The 16,587-nt window shown below is 51.9% G+C and overlaps 1 protein-coding gene across 1 annotated transcript in view; it reads right to left on the bottom strand.

Moving 5' to 3' along the window:
• The window catches only part of DNMT3B (DNA methyltransferase 3 beta), a 38,187-nt gene extending 22,790 nt beyond the window's left edge, over positions 1-15,397 (bottom strand). The window contains exons 1-5 of the mRNA XM_063296801.1: positions 15,281-15,397; positions 2,808-2,952; positions 1,673-1,752; positions 1,311-1,463; positions 692-829 (exon numbers count right to left, since the gene is read on the bottom strand). Coding sequence (XP_063152871.1) covers positions 692-829; positions 1,311-1,463; positions 1,673-1,752; positions 2,808-2,946 — 510 coding nt within the window. The 5' untranslated portion in view covers positions 2,947-2,952; positions 15,281-15,397. The remainder of the gene's footprint in view (positions 1-691; positions 830-1,310; positions 1,464-1,672; positions 1,753-2,807; positions 2,953-15,280) is intronic.
• Positions 15,398-16,587: the final 1,190 nt, after the last annotated feature.

A 16,587-nucleotide genomic window follows, 5' to 3' on the forward strand; every position in this document is an offset into this window, starting at 1 on the left:
TGAGAGCTACTCACTGTCACTCACGCCCTCGTGACCTCCCGTCTGGACTGCTGCAATGCGCTCCCTGAAGAGCATTCGGAGGCTTCTGCTGGTGCAGAATGCGGCTGCCCGGGTAGTAAATGGTGTCGGATACTCGACACGTGTAACACCATTGTTACGTGAGCTGCATTGGTTGCCGGCGTGCTTCCGGGTGCAACTCAGGGTGCTGGTGGTCGCCTTTAAAGCCCTTCGTGGCTTGGGGCCGGATTACCCAAGGGACCGCCTTCTCCCAGTCGTTTCTGCCCGTCCAATTCGGTCTGGTAGGTTGGGCGTGCTACGGATCCCGTCAGCCAGGGAGTGTCGGAGGGCGGGGACTAGAAGGCGGGCCTTCTCTGCCAGGGTGCCTGCCCTCTGGGATATTCTCTGCTCAGAGATCAGGATGTCCCCGACCCCGTTGGCCTTTCGTAAGGCCGCGAAGACCTGGTTATGTGCCCAGGCCTGGGGCCCCGAGCGTGGTAATGGTCCCATTTCCTGGTTGTATTAACGCCTTACATTGTTTACGTGGCAGCCCCGTGTATTTATTTTGTATTGTGACCGTTTTAATTGAAATTGTTTAACCGTTTGATGGTTTTCATCGTTGTAAGCCACCCAGAGTCACTTGCTGAGATGGGCGGCTACAGAAATTGAATAAAAGAATAAATAAAAAGTAAACCTGATATTCTTTCACCATTCTCAATGCTCTGTAGTCACAGCCGTTTGGGAGCCTGGTGCTGTTGCTCTGCTGGGAAGTCCATGAGTTCTCTTCCTCCAAATACTTTATCTGGGAACTTCCAGAAAGCCTCTTTGAGTGCTGGAACGGAAGGGAGAACTGAGTCCACTGTGGCGGAGACAGGCACGAAGGAGATGGGAGAGACGGCAGCTCGACCAAGAGACAGATTCTCCGTGCATGGGTCAGGAAAGCACCATCCTAGTTTCTAGGTGACCCACATGCCCGTTTCCAATCTCCTGCAGAGAGCCCTCTTGAGGGCTGCAGGTAGCCCTTGACTTACAACCATTCGCTTAGTGGCTGTTCAAAGTTACGACGGCGCTGAATAAAGCTACTTGCGACCAGTCCTCGCACTTACGACCGTCGCGGCATCCCCTTAAAAAGACTTTATTAAGTTTCAGAATATAGATAAAATACAAAAATATAGGAAAAATTGGAGAGAGACTAAACAAAAAAAGATAAATTAAAAAGTGCAGAAATTGACAGGAAGAAATACAAAAGAAATGACTTCCTACCTTCTCCAGCACAGATACAAATACATAATAAATTAACCTCTAATTCCTACCCTGATTTTGTGGCGCTCTTTGAAACCTTCTACACTCTCCACGTCATCTTTGGGTTTCTTCTCCTGTGTGGTGGGCCCAGCCTGGAAGACGATACGGGGAGGCGGTTTCTGCCGCAAGCTGTTCTCCCAGCCAGCGCTTCCACGCATCGGGACCTGCAAATCGCAAGGTGGGACATTGTTAGGACCAGAGCAGCCAGCTGTCCCAGGAGGGCCCTCAAAGGAAGAGAAGAGGGATCAGTTAGGGATCAATTAGATTCAACCTCTCCAGTGACATGCATTTCCCGCAGCTCCCCAAATCCACTGATTCTAAACGCATCCTGGAGTTGGAGGACACACCTGTCCTTGGCGCAGGGAGCTCTTACCTCCTGGCCTTCCTTGGGGACGTCATCAGCCTTGCTCTTCTCCTTTGCCTTGCAGGCCACATTTTCTGCCTCACTGGCATCTGTGCAAAGGAATCGGGTGCCTTCAGTCAACAGGAAGGTGAGCCTGGCCCTCTGACACTCCTGACTTCCTTTCTGCAGAAATCAGCCTGGGGCAAACCACAGGCCCTGACAGCTTCCCAGTTCTAAGCAAGTTCACCAAGCTCAGTTGCTCCAAAATGGCTCTGCGGTTGCGGTTCCCAAGTCTGCCCGCCTCCTTGATGCCCATCCAAGCACCCAAAGATCTGCTGAAGAGCGGTTAGTCTAGGCCCCCCATCTCTCATGCCATGTTGCTCTGAGCATCATCCCCTTCTTCCTCCCCACAACTACAGACATCCAGCGTTGGGCCCCATCAGCTGCTCTGCGTGGTTCCAGCTCTTTCAGCTGCACTTGACAAAGCAGAAACACCATGTGCTGGATTCACAAAGGACACCAGACTAGGCTAAAATGGAGTGGAGCGGTTGCTGATCAGTGTGTTGTGGGAATCCGGCCACTGCCTTTGGCAGATTGCACAAGCTAGGACATCACGTTAAGACAGACCACGGTTCCCAGATACGGTATCCTCCTTCCCTCCCACACATCCATCAGGAATCCAATACAGGTTGGGGGCTTGGGCATCACCTGTTCTATGAACAGATCCACTGCAGTTGCTAAGCTGGATTAGATGTTCATCTGTTACATGAACCCAGCCAAGGTGCTGCATAGTTTTGCGCATATAGCTTTAAATCTCAGATGCCAACGATTCCTGGGTGCTGGGAGCATCCAGAAGTTCCTTTCCTAACCAGCTGGACATGGAAATGACCAAGACGTTCCCAACCTGATATGTCTCCTCCTTTGACTCAACAAGGTTGCAATGTGGCTCTCCAGAAGGGGCACATGGAATGGTCCACATGCTTCAGCAAAAGGCCCTCCTTCCTTCCCTTCTCCCCCTCTTATCCCCCCCACAAGGCAGCCCCACCCCATCTTCCAGAGCATGACGGATGATCCCAGTCGGACCTGGCAGGGACAAAGATGGGGCTTCTGGCTCCCCCAATAAGTGATGGCGTCCAGATCACCTGTCCAGAAGCTGCAAAGATACCTGCATTATTCCTCTTTCCTTTGACCTCTATGGGGGGGGCGTCTTTCTCCTCGGGGGGTGGGTCGCTGCAGTTTCCGTTGACCAAGGCCAGCTTTTCCTTGCTATCCATCTCCCAGCTGACGGCCTTTTCTCTTTTCATGTTAACCTGCAGGATGCATTTTACAGAAACACAACCTTTAGCCAAGCCCAAGATTCACCCTCTAATGCTCACTACGAAGAAAATCTCCCCGTTCTCCTGTGATTCCAAATGAGAGCATAACCCACAGAGGCACCACTCCTGTTTTATGGGGTTTTTAAAAGGAAAAAAAAGGCCTGCCACGGGAGCATGATTTCCCACGTTAAAAACTTAAGCTAGCTGAAAGCAACACCCAGCTCTAAACAAAACTTCTTAAAAAAGTCCTCTTCGGTGCTGTTTGTTGTAAACAATATTAAATAAAGAACACTGGAAAAAATGGCTGCTCATACCTTGCTCACTTAAACTTAAGACAGTGTTTTTCAACCTTGGCAACTTTAAAATGTGTGGACTTTAGTTCCCAGAATTTCCCAGCCAGTTTGCTGGCTGGGAAATTCTGGGAGCTGAAGTTCACAGCTTAAAGTTCTAAGGTTAAGAAACACTGCTTTACGATAAACTCTCGTTATGAATTAAACAGTGCTTTATAATAAATCAGATTTTTTTCCAGCAAGGAACAGGGAGAAAAGTTCTGTGACATCAGCCAACCATCCCCCAATTTAGCAGCCTTTCAACAAAGTGGACTCCAATCCCCCTCCACTCCCAGGAGCATCCTTGGTTGGGGATGATGGGGACTGAAATCCAGTGCAACGAGAGTGCCTGTTCAGATGACTTGAACCCATTCCTTCATCGTCTCCTGATGTTGTAACGATGACAGAAGCCAACATCTTGGAATCCCAACAAACTGGTTGGGAAAATGACACGTAGCCACCCTTGCTGGTCTTATGTGGGTGGTCTGCAAAAGACCCAGGACCACAGCTGTCCAGGGGCAGGATGCAAATGGCAATGTGCATGCCATGTTAGCATGCACATAGCATAATCCTGTTACAGGTAGTCCTCATTTAGCGACTGCTTTTTTTAGTGACTGATCACAGTTACGACAGGGAAGACAAAGTCACTTTGAGACCAACCCTCGCATCGATGGCCTTTGCAGGTCTGTAAAGCCAAGGAAAACTGAAGGAAGGTCGTAAGCACCAGCGCCAGTTCACTTAGCAGCTGCTTTGCTTAATGACCAAGTTGCTCGTCCCCATTGTGGTCGCTAAACGAGGACTCCCTTCATATGCACAATGACATCATAACATGCAGTCGTCATTCTGATGCCACCTTGTCTACTAACAGCTGCTGCTGCCCTGTTGCTCCTATTGGCCCACGCTGTCAAAATAAAAAAGCTGCAGTTCAGAAGGTCTGACTTTGGCTGGATGTTATTATTGCAGCCGCCTAGCAAGGGACCAAGACAGTTTGGCTAAGACTGGGTACAGTGAAGACAACAAAGGGAAGCGCAAAGGTTAAAACAACAACAACACTGGAAGCCTCTGCTCTGTCCTGCTCTGGCCCCCCTACGCTGGATCAACCCCAAATCCCACCTCCCATCAGAAAAGGGGGGATTTGCAAAACCTTGCTGATATTTTCATCATGGATGAAGTCTAGTGGAATGAGCAACTGGAATACAGGTAGTCCTCGCTTAACGACCACAATTGGGACCAGAATTTCAGTTGCTAAGCAAAGCGGTCATTCAGCAAATCCAACCCGATTTTACGAACTTTTTTGCAGCAGTCATTAAGCAAACCACCACAGGCATCAGGCAAACCATGTGGTCATTAAGTGAATCATCCAGTTCTCCCATTGATTTTGCTTGCCAGAAGCCAGCCAGGAAGGTGGAACGTGGCGATCACGTGACCACAGGAAACTACAGCGGTCATAAACGCGAACTGGTTGCCAAGAGCCCAGATCATGATCACATGACTGCGGGGACACTGCGACAGTTATAAGCCAGTTTTTTCAGCATCACCAAAAGTCCAAACAGTCCCTAAATGAATGGTTGTTAAGTGAGGACTGCCTGTATCTTATAAACACATTGACCATCACAAAATGATTCATCCCTTTGGGTCTGCCCGTTCACACACGTAACACCGCCATGCACGCAGACTACTCTGCACCTGAGCTGGTGTGATTTCAACCAAGCCCTCCACTACTGCGGGGAGGCAGAGGGGGCAGGACCAGCCTTGCGGCTAAACAGAGGGCTCAGCTCCCGGCTCCTGTTATCAGAGTCCAAGGCCAGGCTGCGTTTAGACGGCATTGTGGACATGGGCAGTTGCGGCAAGAGTTGTGCTAGAAAGCGGGGATCTGCAGGGGAGGGTGGGACGGAGGGAGGGGAATCAGGTCCGTGGCTGGATGGGAAAGGGGGTGGGATGTTAACCTGCAATGGCTACATGCCCCATCCTGCAACTCAGCAGCTGCTTTTGGGACCAAAAGCACAGGGCCCAGCATGGCTGCACTGGGCCTATCCCAGGAAGCCCCCCACCCCCCACCCCCCACCCCAGTCTAGCTAAAGGCTTCCTGGCAAAGTCCGCAACATCTTGCAAAAGGAAGAGGGGCCTACTTCGTCTGCAACCGGCATCAGTGAAGCCCCCCCCCCAAGTCCCAGATTACAAGAGGTGTTTTTATTATGCCCCTGTATTTATTCAGTTCAGGCCCTTTCTTTTCCCCACCTGCCCCCCCACTAAAGCAAACAATTTTTTTAAAGGAGGACCCCACCCCCCAGGACCCAGGAAGCCAGGCTCCCTCTGTGCCTCCTCCCTGAAGCACACCCCCTCCTGCCACAAAGGCGAGCAGAGGGGAAGAGCAAAGGGGAAGAAGGAAGTGTGCCGTTGTGTGTGTTGGTGGGGGGGAAACAAAGCCTTGATCCTGCAAGTGCTCCCAGACCAAAAGGCAGGGAGCTGGCAGGACCTGCCCAGGCAGGCTGGCCTCCGCTGGGCTGACTGCAAGAGACAAGAGAAAACCATTCAGCTGGGCTTCCCCATCAAAAGATATGAACAAGGGAGAGGCGCTTCGCTGTGAGCCCTGAGGCTCCTCTCCAAAACACACACAAACACACACACTCCTTTCTGAAAGGCTTGCCCGTCTGGGATCCACCCTTCCCAATGGATGCAAAGAGTGCCCCACCCACCGCAAGTGGCACAACCAAACCCCCAACCCCCAGAGGAGACCCAAAGGGGGCATCGGCACCTTGTGCCAACACTCCACCCTCCAAACCCCAAAAAGCGGAGGGGGACCAGTGAAGGGCCAAAACATAAATAAATCTGGTCCTCAGCTGCCTGTGAAGGAATCATTCTGGGGAGAACAAGCTGGCACCACCGAGCCACCCGCTTTCCTTCCAGGATAGGCCACCCAGCTCCAGAGCACTGGTGCCACTTCACTTAACTATCCCCTGCAAGAAAAACATTTGATGAAAGACCGGGGGCGGGGGGATATTGAGGAATTCCACTCATCCTTCACCTCCCTGCTCAATAATTCATCCGAAGTATGTTGGGCTGAGTGCCAGTGCTCTCAGCCCCCTCGCCTGGGGCAGGAGGGTGGAACAAGTACTAGACCAGCGTTTCTCAAGCTCAGCAACTTTAAGATGTGTGGACTTCAACTCCCAGAATTCCCCAGTCAGCCATGCTGGCTGGGGAATTTTGGGAGTTAAAGTCCACAAATGCTGGCTGGGGAATTCTGGGAGTCTAAGTCCGCACATCTTAAAGTTGCTGAGCTTGAGAAACGCCATGCTACAAGATGTCTCCCACTTCCTTCTTCCTCCCCCAGTTCAGGTCAAACGTCACCCCCCACTTTTGTCCAGAAGTAGCTGCCAGCCTCCCCACATTGTTGCCAAAGCCACAGCAGATCATTCCCTCTCGTTCTGCCAGCTCCCAACAAATTCTGGAGCTTGCATGTGGCCCTGTAGGACAGATGGGGAATGCCCCCAAGTCTCAGGCTGAGAGAAGCCGGCGTGAGTCGGCTGAAAGTATCCAGCAAACAGCAGCTCCAGAGAGGAGCCCAAATTAGCTTCTGTGGAGAACAAGAACTCATGCAGAGATCAGCTGCACCCTTCTCCAGCCTGGCATTTGCCCCGTGTGCTGATGCACAAGAACCCACGTGCTAGGCCGGCGGACTATTTCCCAGATACCATTTTGGGAATTTTCCACCTGGATTGGGCAAGATTTTTGGAATCCAGGTTCTATCCAGATGAAGTCTACCCACCTTGGCCCAAGAGATTCCAGATGGTGGCAGGGTTCACACCTGATGCTAAATAGGGGCATCTGCAGGGAGGGTCAAGAAAACCAAGATGGCAGCTGCAGCCACATGGCCAAAGCCCCGCCCCTTTTTAGGGGCAGTGGGCAACAAACATCATCGAGGGAGGCAGGCTTTGATCTCTGTAAGGCTGGCAATCACACATCTGCCATCTTGGCTGTCCTGGCCCACCCCGGGAGGCCCCTGATGCTAAAGCGCGATGTTGCTTCGAATTGTTTTTATTCTGAAGGAACCCAACTACCGTGGCTTGCAAATGGCAGTTCATGGCTTACCATGTCTGTTTGTTTGTTTGTTTATTCGTTCGTTCGTTCACTCCTTCCTTCCTATGTCAAAGTTATATGGCCACCCATCTCACAAACAAGTGACTCTGGGTGGTGTACAACAAGGCTTAAAAAACCATTAAGATATACAGAACTATTATTGTTATTTTACTTTAAAACCTATAAAAACACAAGGCTAAAAAGAGAAGAAATATTAGGCAAAGAGAAGATATTAATAATGATGGAGCAACCCCAGTATGTTGTATAAACCCAGCCACCTGTAGTTCATGAAGCAAGCTATGATTTTACATTATAGTTTAACCTGAGACATGAGTGTGTGTGTGAACCCAACCAACCGTGTCTCATTCAATAAACAGCTATGCAAACCAGGGCTTAGTGTGTTGTGTGAACCCCACCCTAACTTAGAACTGTGACTCATCGCCTCTGGTTCTTCAAATGTATTTGCCTTCCCACTCCAGATGTCTTCTCCAATGTTCTATCTGCTGCCAAACTCCAGAACCAAAGCCACAGTGCCATGGCAGGCTACGTTGGCACCCCTGACTTGTACAATGCAAAGGGCTACAACATCAAGACGTGGATGCTCCTGGCTCTGATCACAGAACTCAACCTCTTGGTCAACCACCAACCCAGTCAGTTCTCCATAGCACGGATTAGGGACCACACAATTCGACAGACAGGATGCAATCTGCTTTCGGGGAATAGAGAGTCCTAATCCAGTTTCTCTTCCAGAACTGCCCTTCCAAGCCTTGGAGTTGGCGTTCCAGACACTTTTTCTCCAGCTTTTTCTTGAGAGGAGCAAGTGCGCCAAGGCATCAGAGTGGGTTCAGTTGCTCCTAGAATGCATGGGATTTAGCCCAGCCCTTTGCACAAGTCTGCTTTGAATTATATTTAACACCCTGGGGGTGAAGACAGAGTGGGTCAATTAAGGCCTTTCTGGTTTTCCCCACACAATTCCCCTCCCACACACGCTTGGAATCAGTTATCATTAGTTAACCTGTTAGTTCAGTGTATCTCAAACTCAGCAACTTTTAAGATGTGCGGACTTCAACTCCCAGAATTGATGCTGAGGGAATGCTGGCTGGGGAATTCTGGGAGTTGAAGTCCACACATCTTAAAGTTGCTGAGTTTGAGATACACTGAACTAGTTTCTTAAGACTGCTATCTTGCCTTTTCTCCATGACCTCAAGGCAGTAGACAGGGTTCATTTCCTCTACAACAACCGTCCTGCACACTAGGCTGGACTGAGAGAGGTACCAGCTGAGGGGAGACTTGAACCTTGGTTTTCCTGGCCTTAGTCCAAAACCGTAGCCCCTGCACTGCACTGCAATTAAGCATGTTGCTCAAATAGGGCCACTGGCCGTGTTCACACAACATGCACAATCAGGTCAGTTAAGAATCTAGCATCTGCATTTTTGCAACCAACTTAATAGCTAACAGGGGTTCTCTGACTTGGCCTATTGCACAGAACTAGCCAAGTTAATTAATGGTTTTGTGAACCCAGAGTAAAGGTAAAGGTAAAGGTTCCCCTTGACATTAAGTCCAGTCATGTCCGACTCTAGGGGGCGGTGCTCATCTCCGTTTCAAGGCCAAAGAGCCGGCGTTTGCCCGTAGACACTTCTGTGGTCATGTGGCCGGCATGACTACACGGAATGCCGTTACCTGCCCGCCGAAGCGGTACCTATTAATCTACTCACATTTGCATGTTTTCGAACTGCTAGGTTGGCAGGAGCTGGGACTGGCAACGGGAGCTCACCCCGTCACGCGGATTCGAACCGCCGACCTTCCAATCAGCAAGCTCAGCAGCTCAGCGGTTTAACCCAATGGGCTAATTCCATAGCCACATTAGGCGTGTTGTGGGAACCTTTATTGTATTCCATTTTGATTTTAGAAACATGTATTTATTTGGCGTTAAATTCTTAAGGAAGACAGAAAGACATAGCTGAAGTGAGCAAGATGAAGGGTTGCAGCACCAGTTCCCTCCTCCTATTTTGTTCTGAAATCTGGATTACTTTGGCAGGTCTCAATTTGTGCCATCAGAGAAAGCATATATCTATACTGACACAACAGCCATGCCCCACTCAACAAATGCTATGGGTCTCAGTGAGAAGCCAGGGGCTCTGTGCCGTCTAAAGCCTCAAACCCCCAGCAGCTACCTCATCCTAAGTTTTGCAAACCGGTGGCACTTATGCACATGAGCTCCATTTGTGTGGCTTGTTCTACAACTAAATGAACTGAGCTTTGCAAGAGAAATTGGCACCTTTTGAAATGCAGATGCAAATAAAGGAGAATCAAGGATGGAAGAGCACTGAAAAGTACAGTAGCTGGATGTGGGACCATAAAGATGATTCAGAGCCCTGCAAGCTTTGGAATGGAAAGTGGAGCGTTCTGGGAAAAACAGAAATTCTGCTACATTAAAATCTCGGTGACCACAATGGTTAAGAACTTCATCATTTGTGCTTCTGAGACCACAGGAGAACATTCTCCAACCTGGCACCTCCTGCTTCTATTATTCCAGTGCCCAGAACCCCAGCCAGCACAATCTGAATAAGGTTATGAGATCTATTGATGAAGACACCCATCTCTAGCCTTGTTTCAGGAAGTCTTTGTTTTACGCTTACTTCTTGTAAAATTATCGTGACTCGTAGATCAGTCCAAGGTAGCAATGTGCAATAACAGCTGGGTTTTGGTGTTCTATGCCCAAACTCAAAGTTGCATATTTGGGGGGTTGTGGATCATATAACTTTCCAGATACAGGCTGAAATGCAGGTGTTCCAGCCGAGTGACACAGCAGGCAAGAGATAACATTTGTGGGCAGGGGAGGAAATATGTCAGGCCAGTATACATGCCAGGTAGAGAGGGGTAACATGCACCAGCCTTGCCCACTCATCTTGTAAAACCACTTCAGAATCACCCTCCAAATTTAGTTTCAACCCAAACCCAGAACAGCCAAGATATTCCAGGTTTTGGCTTTACTGAACCATGGCTGATCTACAAAACAGCTCAGAACTTTTAAAACACAACTGTTTGGGGTTCAAAACAATACCCATTTTCCCTTCTCAGCACACCTCTCCCTAGTCTAGGCTATCTCTGTTCCAAGCACTGTTTTAGACTCTGCACAAACAGCATCTCTTCAGTTTTGTAGGTCCAAATATATAGAGACCGGGGACAGTTGAAAATTGACCTCGCAACAGTCCTGGGGAATGCATCACAATGTGGAAGCAGCCTGGTGAGACTGTGAAGATATTGGAAATGGCTCTCCTCGCTGTCATTCGGTAATACCTTAATCTTTATTGTTTGGTTTTTGTTGTTGAATGCCACCCAAAGTCATAGAGTTGGGTGGCCTTATAAATCAATCTATAAATAAATGAATATTTTCTTGCCATTGTTGACACCCAGCATTTTTAGTCCGCCTGCAACATATATGCAATCACTCCAACGGCCAGCATGAACTGCAGAACTGAGAGATTGGGATTCACCCCCCCATCTCCCAATATGCAATTATTTCAACCAAGGGGTGAGCAACAGTACACATAAGAAAAGAAACAACTCACCACGCACAATATGACTTGCTTCGTATCTTGTGCCATGCTGTTTTACTTACTGTGCTCTGTTGAACAAACCACAGTTGACTGGGTTTGCCCAACATGTTAACTCGGTGTTTCTCACCTTGGCAACTTCGAGCTGTGTGGACTTCAACTCCCAGAATTCCCCAGCCAGCCGGCTGGGGAATTCTGGGAGTTGAAGTCCACACAGCTCGAAGTTGCCAAGGTGAGAAACACCGAGTTAACGTCATAATGCATGCCTGAGTGCAAAGGGACTGGATTCATACCCCAAGCCCGAAGCAAACACATCACACACTTGGATGAGACAAGGTCCGAACCAGCTGTTTCTAGGCAGAAACTGGAATCAGGGAAATGTTGCAAGGATATTGCAGTGGGTCAACTTGTGTTTTTAGCCTGAATGGCTGGTTCCTGCAGAGGGAGAGACTTCCAGAGGCAAAAATTACAGATGGCATCATCTCATCTATGCTCAAGTGTCTCAAGCGGAAAACCGGAAAACCAGAAGACCTCATTTTTTCTTAAATGGACCTAAATCCATTTCCACGGATTCATCCTCCCCCCCCCCCGCCCCCAAACCTGTTTCCAAAGCGCCTCACTCAATTCGTCCAGCAGAGGATGTGGCTGGATTTCTATCCACTTGCCCTCTTGCTTTAACTACGTTATCACCGGAAGGCTTTCAGTGCCAGGAAATGTCTGTTTTATAGCTCAGCATTTGGAGGAAACTTCCAGCTCCCCTTCCTTCCCTTCACAGAGGGTCACACATCTGCAACCAGGCCTGCAATCTGCTCAAGACACTTGTTGTTCAAAGTGACCATGTGCTGATCTCAACAGACTGGCCAGGTTAGAGTGGAGCAGATTTACCGTTTCTTTGTGTAAGCTCAAAAGTCCAAGTAAACCAGTATATGTGTGTGTGTGTGTGTGTGTGTATACACACACACACACACACACATATATATATATATATATGGCTTCCTGTTAATGAGCAGTTTGTTGTTTGGTTCCGTGCAAGTCGAAGTAAGAATTATGTGTTGTACCTCTTCAAAGATAAAAGTTTTTTTTTCAAAGGGTTATGTCTCAGTCTGGTTAAGAGAGGAACAAGGAGAGCTCCTGTGAGCAAGCAGTGATTGGAACCATGAAGGGTTGCTTGGCCATTCAAGAGAGAGGATACTGGCTCATAATAAGCCAACATTATTTATAAATTTAGATTTAACCTGACTACTGGTGTAGTAATTGTCTTCTTCTTGTCACCAAGCTCCCATGACAAGCAACTGAGTGAATTTTAATTGTGCATGCCGCCCAGAGTCTCATACAAGTGAGACGGGCAGCCATATAAATCGGATTGATTGATAGATAAATAAATAAACAACCCTTCTTTTTTTGATAAAGAGGCAAGAATACATTTCAGTTTAAAAAGATCTCTTTCAGACCGAGGAACACAGGAGAAAAACTTGCTGACACCATTGAAAATGATGTTGAACCCCAAACTGCGAGGGGGATCTCACCCCCTCTGGGCGAGCTATGACCTTTGGATTCATACATCAATTTAAGCAGATTACTTGGCTCCACTCTCATTTGCTGTGTTCACACAACATGCTTAACCCCGTTGAGTCAAAGACTTAGCGCTGCGTTTGCACTACAGCTACACCTGCTGAGGATTAACTTTCATTTGTGGAAAACTTTGGTTTGTATATGTGTGGTTCAGTGTGTTGTGCAGACCCAACCTGTTTGGTTAGTTTAATTCAGTACATTGTGCAAATCCTCAAAACAGGTTAATTCATACTCTGGTTCAGCCCCTGCGAAGAGACAGGAAGGTCTCTGATCAACATCATCCATTACAAGCTGGCTGGGGGATTCTGGGAGTTGAAGTCCACGCATCTTCAAGCTGCCACGGCTGAGAAACACTGAGTTAGACAATGGAACCATTCCCCACTGAGCAGCAGTTGGACTGGATGGTCTCAAGATTCCTTTCAGCTCTGGGGTGTTACAGAAGTTTACCTTTACACCCCTTCCAGATCCAGGTGTTCATTAAATAGCCACAAAAAGAGGAGCTCAGCTCTGCTCACAGCAGGATCCATCAACCCCCTGCAAGCTGAGTGGGACCATCAAGCCACCCCCATAGAATTCAACCCGTCCCAGGAAAGAGCTGTGCAAAGCAAGGGAGGGGTGATAAAGCAAGGGGCTCTGATAGACACACTGCATCCCCCATTCCCGAAGTGACACATTTCCAATCCTCAGAAATCCAGCCCTCCGGCCCCATCTCTGTGGGGTCCAACTTACCCCCTCCCCAAAATTTATTCCTATCTTGGCCTCATACTCTCTCAGACATTTCCCTTCGGTTGCTTGCAAGCTGCATAAAAAGGGTCCAGTTCAGCCTTCCCTGACTTGCTCCAAAGGTGGTAGTGGACTAAAACTTCCATCATCCACAGCCAGGGTAGCTGTCGAGGGACTTATCTGGAGATCGATGAAGTGTCCAACAGGCCTAAAAGGCATCAGAATGAAGTCTGTTGCAAACACGCTCTCTTCATTCAAAGACTGTCCCGGTATTAAACGGCTCACACGAAGGAGCCTAAGATACATCAACTTTCCCCAGCCTGAATGCTCTCTGGATGTCTAGAGTTCAGTTCCCAGAATCCCCCATCTCTATGGCACCAGATTTGGGAAGGCCAGCGTAAAGATCTTATAAAAAGATGAAGTCGGCCTGCAGCCCTCCCGTGACTGGCTTGCTTCTGGCCACCCCCGGATGTCCCATGACCCCACTCATCCACTACAGCCAAGCAACCCAGGTGAGTGCACCGCATGAACCTAGCCCACATGAGTGGCTTAGCCATCCCGGTAGAAAGCAAAAGCCGTGGGCCCTGCAGGGAAGGCAAGTGATGTGCACGATGCCCTTATGGATGCCCACAGGTTAAGCATGCAAGGAATCCACACTGGGGACCATCAAGACTGTTTCTGTCTATCAGTCTGGTCAACGGGAGTCTTGTCAGTACTTGTGGCCAGGAGTGATGGGAGTTGTTCTACCCTTCTGGAGAGCCGGGCCCTGCTGGACCGGACCGTGGCCCATCTGGCCCAGCAGGGTTCTCACAGTAGCCTGAAAGGATACAGAAGGGATAACAAGTAGTTCTATTATCGACCACCCTCCGAAAACTTGGTGCCCTTTAGAGCTGCTGGACTACAACTTCCATCACTCTTGCCTGTGCTGTTGAAGAAAATGGGAGCTACCCAACCGTGCAATCGTCCGGTGGGCTGGCGCGATGTCTCCTGTGCTCCACCCAAGCTGGGGAACGTTCACCCGCAGCGAGGCCCGGGTCGCTTCGCACCCTCCGCGTCAGCGGCGTGGCCGGCACGTGATCCGAAGCCGAGGAAGAATCCCGGGCCAGCTTCGGTCAGCCGGACTTGGCGCCGCCTCCCTCGCCGAAGAGGAAGGGGCCAGCGGGGTCTGCGCCCCCATCCGCGCTCTCGCCCGGAGGAGAGCGGGATTTGCTGCCGCCGCCGCCGCACAAGAGCGCGGAGGGGCCCCCGGGGATGGGGGGGACAAGGTCCCTCGCAGCCTTCCGACTGGCCAGACTGGGATGGGGCAGGCAGCCATCCGTCTGCCTGGCGCGGTTGGGGGGGGATACCCTTTGGAGGACTTCGGCACTAGTGAACTGTCCTCCCGGGAGTCCAACAGAAAACGGGGGGCGGGGGGAGGAATCAAGGAAGCCGGAAGGGCAGAGGGTCCGCGGCGTGATCGCTCATGCGCGGGTTACTTTGTCCAAGGAAAGGACCCACTCCCGAGCGAGCGGAGCCGCCCCGCCAGAAAGAAGCCACCGGGCGATCTACCCCGCAGGGCTGTCCGGAGAGGAGAGCGAGCGCTCCTCGCCTCGGCCAGAAAACCGCCGCTCGCTCAGCTGGGCGGGAAGCAGCCCCCCCTTCCCGCCCCCGACCTTCGCTTGGCTCCACTCCGCTCCGGGGACCGGGATGTCCGCGCCAGCCCAGGTGGCTGCGCGTCCCCGAGCCGCGCCGGGAAGGCCGCCGCGGGGCGCTGCAGGCACCGCTCCCCCCGGGAGCCCCGCCGCCCCCGGCCGCCCTCTCCGCGGGGCAGCAGGTCAGGGAGGCGCCCGGCGCTGCCGCATCAAAGCGGCGGACCGCCCGGCCCGGCCCGGCCCCGCCCAGCCCTCAGCGCCCGGCCGCCCGCCCGGACAAAGCGCCCGCCGGGGAGCTTCTCCTGCCGGCCGCCGGCCCCGGGCTCGCCCCAGTGCCCCGCGCAGGAGCGCTCCGCCTCGCCGCCCGCCCTGGCCGGCCCGGCCCGCCTCCGCCGCCTCCCGCCGCCGCTGCCGCCGCCGCCGCCCTGCCTACCTGTTCGTGTGCTCCGCCGCCGCCAGGCGTGCCTTTTTCCCGGGTTTCGAATCGGAAACGGACAAGCCCAGCGCGACGCTGACTTGGGCAGCGAGTTAACCCTCCCTGCGCCGCGCCGCGCCGCGCCGTCCCGTGCTGAGCCGAGCCGCGCCGAGGCCGGGCTGGCTGGGCAACCCCTCCCCCAGGCGGGCGGGGGAGGGGATCGGGAGCCAAGCACGCCCCCGCCGGCCCCTCCCCTCCCCTCCCCTCCCCCCTCCCCCGCATAAGCCTCCCTGGGCCGGTGGAGGGACAAAGAGGCGGACCTCCAGGTGAACGCGCTTCCCTGCTGCCGGGGAAGCAGCCGCTGGCAGAGCTCCCGGCCGGGCCAGCCTCCCCCCGCCCAGCCTGGGGGGAAAAGGCAGGGCTTAGGTACGGGCAAAGGGACGTCGCCTAAGAAAGCAGCAGTCTCTCGCCCCCTCCCCCTTACTTGCTCGGGAGGCCTCCCTCCCCCGCAGGACCTGGGCAGAGGCCCCCCGGGCGAGGCGGGTCCCTGCGGGGCACTGCCTTGCGAGCCAGAGACGCGGCCTCCCCCCGCTTTGGAGGTCTAGCCGCCGCAAAGCATCCCAGGTGAAGCCGTCGGCCCAACTCCCTCGGTGGAGGGAGGTGCTCCGGGGCCGACAGGGTCTCTGCCCCGAGCAGCAGAGAGAGCTTGGCAAGCGGAGGAAGAGCGAGGCAGAGGGAAGCAGGCCGGTGGAAGCCCGCGAGGTCCCCACCTAAGATTCGGTCCGAGCGAGGCCCAGCAGGTCGCCGGAGGAAACCGAAAGCCCTAACCAGGGGGCGTTAAAATGCAACCTTCCTGGGGGGAGGGCTCCAGGTTGGGGAAGTAGCCTAAGAGTTTGCATAGGGGGATCCTGTGCAATCAAGCAGGGGATCCAAAGAGGGGCTTCAGATCTGCTGTGGACAGGAGCAAATGGCCTTGAACCAGCCTCGGTCTTCCAGCAGGCGGTATAAATCCACCTCCCATTTTAAAATTCTTCCACGTTCCCAACTAGCACCCGGGTCTGGGGCTAAAAGGGGGGTGGTTTGCCAAGACATCACCCATTTTGCAGCTGCAGGTCAGGACCTGGTGGACACAGTTGCGGAAAGAACGGCTGCATTGTCACTTTAGAAGGAGGGCTGTGTCTCTGCTGGCCAGAAATCAGGAGTCCGTGGCACCTTTTCCAAGGAACCAGTCTGATTAAAAGGCAGAAGCTTTGGCCTATCCAATTCCTACAAGACGCTGAACACAAGTGTCAGCTTCTCTCTAGCCCCATCTGTGTTGTGTGAAT

This window comes from Candoia aspera, chromosome 3 (genome assembly GCF_035149785.1).
Source record: "Candoia aspera isolate rCanAsp1 chromosome 3, rCanAsp1.hap2, whole genome shotgun sequence".
NCBI classification, from domain to species: domain Eukaryota; kingdom Metazoa; phylum Chordata; class Lepidosauria; order Squamata; family Boidae; genus Candoia; species Candoia aspera.